General features: G+C 38.4%; 1 protein-coding gene across 1 annotated transcript; it reads left to right on the forward strand.

Moving 5' to 3' along the window:
• The first annotated feature begins 203 nt into the window (after positions 1-203).
• LOC131136002 (uncharacterized) lies at positions 204-3,878 on the forward strand. Its single transcript, XM_058082448.2, has 7 exons — positions 204-432; positions 803-917; positions 1,345-1,514; positions 1,769-1,911; positions 2,162-2,303; positions 3,130-3,272; positions 3,514-3,878. Exons 1-7 carry the CDS (start codon positions 393-395, stop codon positions 3,613-3,615), a joined length of 855 nt encoding a protein of 284 aa, XP_057938431.2. The 5' UTR covers positions 204-392; the 3' UTR covers positions 3,616-3,878.
• The last annotated feature ends 690 nt before the right edge of the window (positions 3,879-4,568 follow it).

Consider the following 4,568-nt stretch of genomic DNA (forward strand, 5'->3'; position numbering starts at 1 on the left):
CATCTTATTGCCAGCTTAGTGTCTTGGTTTTGGTTATCAAAATATGGTAATCCTATGGCACTTGAGCACCTATGTGACAATTGAATGCGGTATTCTTTGCAATAATTACATACCATTTTAGTCAGACATTTCTACAAAGGGACATTTTATATTTAAAAAAATACGCCGTTTCAGGCTCCGGAGCAGTAGATGGCGGTATTGCACGATTGTGGTACTTGTCAAGCACCCAAAAGAAGAAATAGAAGGAAGTAGCGTTACAACACTAGCGTTTGCCTTGTCTGGTAGCTCTGACAACTTTAAAAATTCAAATGAAAACCAAGAGACATTAAGACAGCAATATTTGGACATACAATTGTTTAGTAACCGATTTTAGGTGAAATGACACGGCCACGATGGTTATGCTTGTATTGTGTTTTCTCCTCGTCACCAAAGGTGCGTGAGTAAAGTGCTATTTGTCTCGATGACTTGACTGCAGTCCTATACTAGACAATTTTCTGATAAAGTTATCCAGTCTTGTTTTCGCGGGAACGTGTTTGTTTCCCTTTGGTTTTGGTTATCTGTTGGCTTCCCCCCGAGTTGCAGTGACACGATACGTGTTGGGTCACGTTTTTACATGTCGGTTCCAATCCATCCATCCATCCACCACCCCCAATCGCTAGGTCACCGTGCGTCCTTTGATGCAAGATCAAAATCTGAATATTCTGAAAACCTGCACTTTGCATTAATTATAATCTTGTCCCTTGTAAAATTGTAAGTTGATTGCTTTTCATTGTGTTTCACCTTTCATTTTAATGTGTCCCAGTACTGAGCGAGGCTCCTCCAGGTCCGCCACAGAATGTCCATCTTAACAACTGGCAGTTGACATGGACCCCTGCCAAGGAAGAGCGCAACGTCACCTACACAGTTTGGTACCACAGGTGAGGTTACGTGTGTGTCTGTACAACAGTGTAATCTGTATTTGTTCACAATCAACGAACAGAGCAGTAGGGTCAGACAGAACAGAAGATAAATCCCACTGCAAAAAGTGTACAAAAAGCAGGTCAACGGGAGTAGCATAAAACACAAAGAAACAATCATGAAATTGAGCACTGGATTTGGAGGGATCCTGAAATTTGCCGCAACAAGCTAAAACTTGGATCTGAACTCCCAACAACACTTCATGTCTGAAAATTGTTAAAACGGTTATATACACTAGAAGGACTCAATCAATCTCTCTTTGAAAAGCCAGCATGCTGTGAAATAAAACTAACCTAGAAACTATAACTGTGTTTAGGCTTGTGATTGTTTTAAATAAGGTGGTTCATTGTAAAATACAGTCCGCTATCTTTTTTTTTTATAATTCAGCTTTGATGCTGATCAATGGAAAGACGTCCCAACATGCAAGCAGATGTCTTCCACTTCCTGTAATGTCAATTTCATGAAAGCGGAGGCAGACCATGGCTGTGCTCTGATTGGTGTGCTAGCAGAGAGGCGTGGATTGACTTCAGAAATAGCCAGAGCCTGTAGCAGTCAAGGTAAGCATGTTTTTTTTTTCATTCAGTAAAAAAAATTGAAATCACCTCCCCTTATCATTACTTTCTGTAAAGCTGTCCATTTAGTCTTGGAGGCTAAACAAATGGAATTTAATGTTTTGTGCCTTACTGTAAACTATTTATATTAAAAGATACAGATTTAAAGCTATTCAGAACAATCTCCCTCATAGTCATCTTCCCCAGTCATCATCAGATGATCATTCTTGATTTTGTTTGTTTTTTTCCTCCTCCTGTAGGTAACTCGTGTAGCCCTGAAGTTGTCTTAAGTGCAAATCCTGGCACCTTGATCGTTCATTTAAGTAGAAACAGTGGGATTTCTCTGGAAGGTTACCATGTGAAACACAGGATTTACTTTGGGAAGGAAGGAGAACCCTTAGAGGTAAGACATCCAGCATATCCAGCGTTTGAATAATGATAGGCATATTTGTCATGTAACTTATTTGTAATTGATGTATATTATGTTCTCATAAAACGTCTTAAATACAATTTTCAAAGGTCTTAAAAATGTGTTAAATAGTATTGCTGCAAATAGTCAACTTAGCATAATCAACATGAAAATTAACAGAGAAGGCCAGAATAGCATTATTTTCATTATTCTTTTAATATTTTAAAATATTATTTTTCAACAGGCATATGAAGATGCTGTGTCTTCAGTGCCCATTCCTAATTTAAAGGATGGAGAGCATTACTGTGCAAGTGTGCAGTACACTTACTTCGATACGCCTATCGGAGTGGCTAGCTGCACCCAGTGCAAAGCCATCCCCCATTCAAGTAAGTCTCCATTTATGTTTAATAATCCATGTGTACATTTTAAAAAGTTCCTTATCCTTTATGTTCTCTTTGTCTGGGGAGGTTATCCTTAAGAATCACATACATTTCTTCTGTGTTGCACTCATTTGGACTTGGCAACAAGAAGTGGATGTCTTCTATTGTTAATTTTAAGAATAAGTTTAGGAACAAACATGGAAACAAAAATTGTGGGTGGGTGTGTCTATCTGCATGTGTCTCTGTGTGTACCGGTGTGTGTGTGTGTGTAAATGGCCCTTGCTTTAGGATCTGCTTTGACTCATGCTCTGGATCGAACCATTTTTGTCTTGATAAAGGCATCTGTTTAAGGGAGGGAAAAAGGTTTTATTATATGGAAATACCTTTATTATAAAAGCAGAAGTTCCTCTTCCTGTCATGTGCGGTTCTCCTTCCTCTCATGATGAACTTCTGCCACCTAGTGGCCGTTTTTTATGGCATTGAAATTACTCTCAAGCCTAATTCTGACAAGTAAAAAAAAACATTGTTGTGATGGGGTTAACAGACCACTCTGCTTAGATTGCTTTTGTGCTGCATGAGTGACTTGCCCTTCAAATTATATTGTGTTGTATTGTATCGATTGGACCACTGAAAGTGTTCTCCAGCATATCCCAAAGATTCTCAATAGGGTTCAGGTGTTGATTTTGCCACTGTTGTGTCCAATCCATGTGTGAAAATAATGTTTCATTCCCCCTGAACTATTCATTCACTAAACTTCCTAACAGTACAACTATTAAAAAAAAACAACAACACATAGGCATGATAATCAGTGCCTCCCCTGTGTGTTTTCCAGGTGCAGCAACAAAAAAAATGGAAGCAATAGTCGCAGTTGTAATTGTCCTGGTTGTTGTCATACCGCTCATCGCATACATCATCCTCTTTCAGAAGAAGAGAATCAAAGGATGGTTCCAACCTTCATACAAGATACCAGACCACGTACGTAATAATACATATATTGTATTAAAAATGGGCTGTAAGCAGCTGTCTCAAGATTAAGTTCTATTTAAACCGAAAAACAGACCACCACCGCCGGCTTCCATAGGTCACTAAGAGTCGTTCTGTTGATTGGTAAATTTATTGTTTGTTTGTATTGTCCATTTCTAGCTGCCATGTGTTATTTGGTAAGGAGTGGATCTATTCAAACAAATAATGTGTTTTCTTTTCTTATCACCTGTAGTTTGTTCTTGATGTACGGCGTCAGTCTCCCATCCCCATTTCCAGCAACAGCTCAACTGAGATCTGCAACAACATTTCAAGCATGGACTTCATAGACCAGTGAAGGAAGCTTAAATCATATTGAAATGCATTAGGATTACAGTCTGAAATGATGGGATCAAATTGGTGTGAAATGAGTGACTACGTTTGAGAAGCACTGTCTTAAACAGACAACATGGCGGACAGCCTGTGGTAAGGGCAAACGGATCATCAAATCACGCAATTACCTTTCACAGGTAATTGGAAAAAAAACATTTGATTGTATTTGACAGTTAACATTTTACAAACAGAATTTATTGACTTTGACATAATAAAAATAGACATTTTTATTAAGTTTGGTCCATTTTCTTGTATTTCTCTAAGGGGCAAATCTGCCACATCCAGACGTATCGCTGCAATGGGCCCATCAAGATATTTTCTGGCAAAAATTGAGATGAGCCTTTTTGTTCAGCAGTGCCTTTTATCTTGCAAAGTTTTTTGGCCAGTGTCTTTCTTATGGTGAACACGACCTTAAATGAGAGGTCTGTAGTTCTTTGGATGGGGTTGAGTGGTCTTTAGTGACAGAACATTTATTGTTTTGGTTACTTCTTTGACAGCTACTTGGCATCATAGTTTTTGACTGACTTCAGTCCAGCTATCAGTGCATTAATATTCTGCCTGGATACAAACTCATTTCTGCAGTTGAGAGTGGCGCTATCTAAGAAGAAACAGCTAATTGGTGGACTTTTATCCCAGTGAGCATACTTGAGTGACACCACAAGCTTTTTGAAACTTAATGAAAACAACTTTTCAGTAACAAAATATGGTATAGTTTAGTACATGAATGATAATTCAGTAACTTATATATGAGCTACTTTTGACAGACTTACCTATTTCAATTGAATTGTCTTCAGCGTAAAGAAAATGGCGCTTGCTGTCAAATTCAGACCCGCGAAACAATTGAAAAAAAACGTGATGACGTCACAATCACGAGGGGTGGTACTTCATTGCAGGACTTTGAACCGAATCAATTTAAAC

This window comes from Doryrhamphus excisus, linkage group LG12, assembly GCF_037039965.1.
Source record: "Doryrhamphus excisus strain RoL-2023G ecotype Guam linkage group LG12, RoL_Dexc_Guam_v1.1, whole genome shotgun sequence".
NCBI lineage: Eukaryota > Metazoa > Chordata > Actinopteri > Syngnathiformes > Syngnathidae > Doryrhamphus > Doryrhamphus excisus.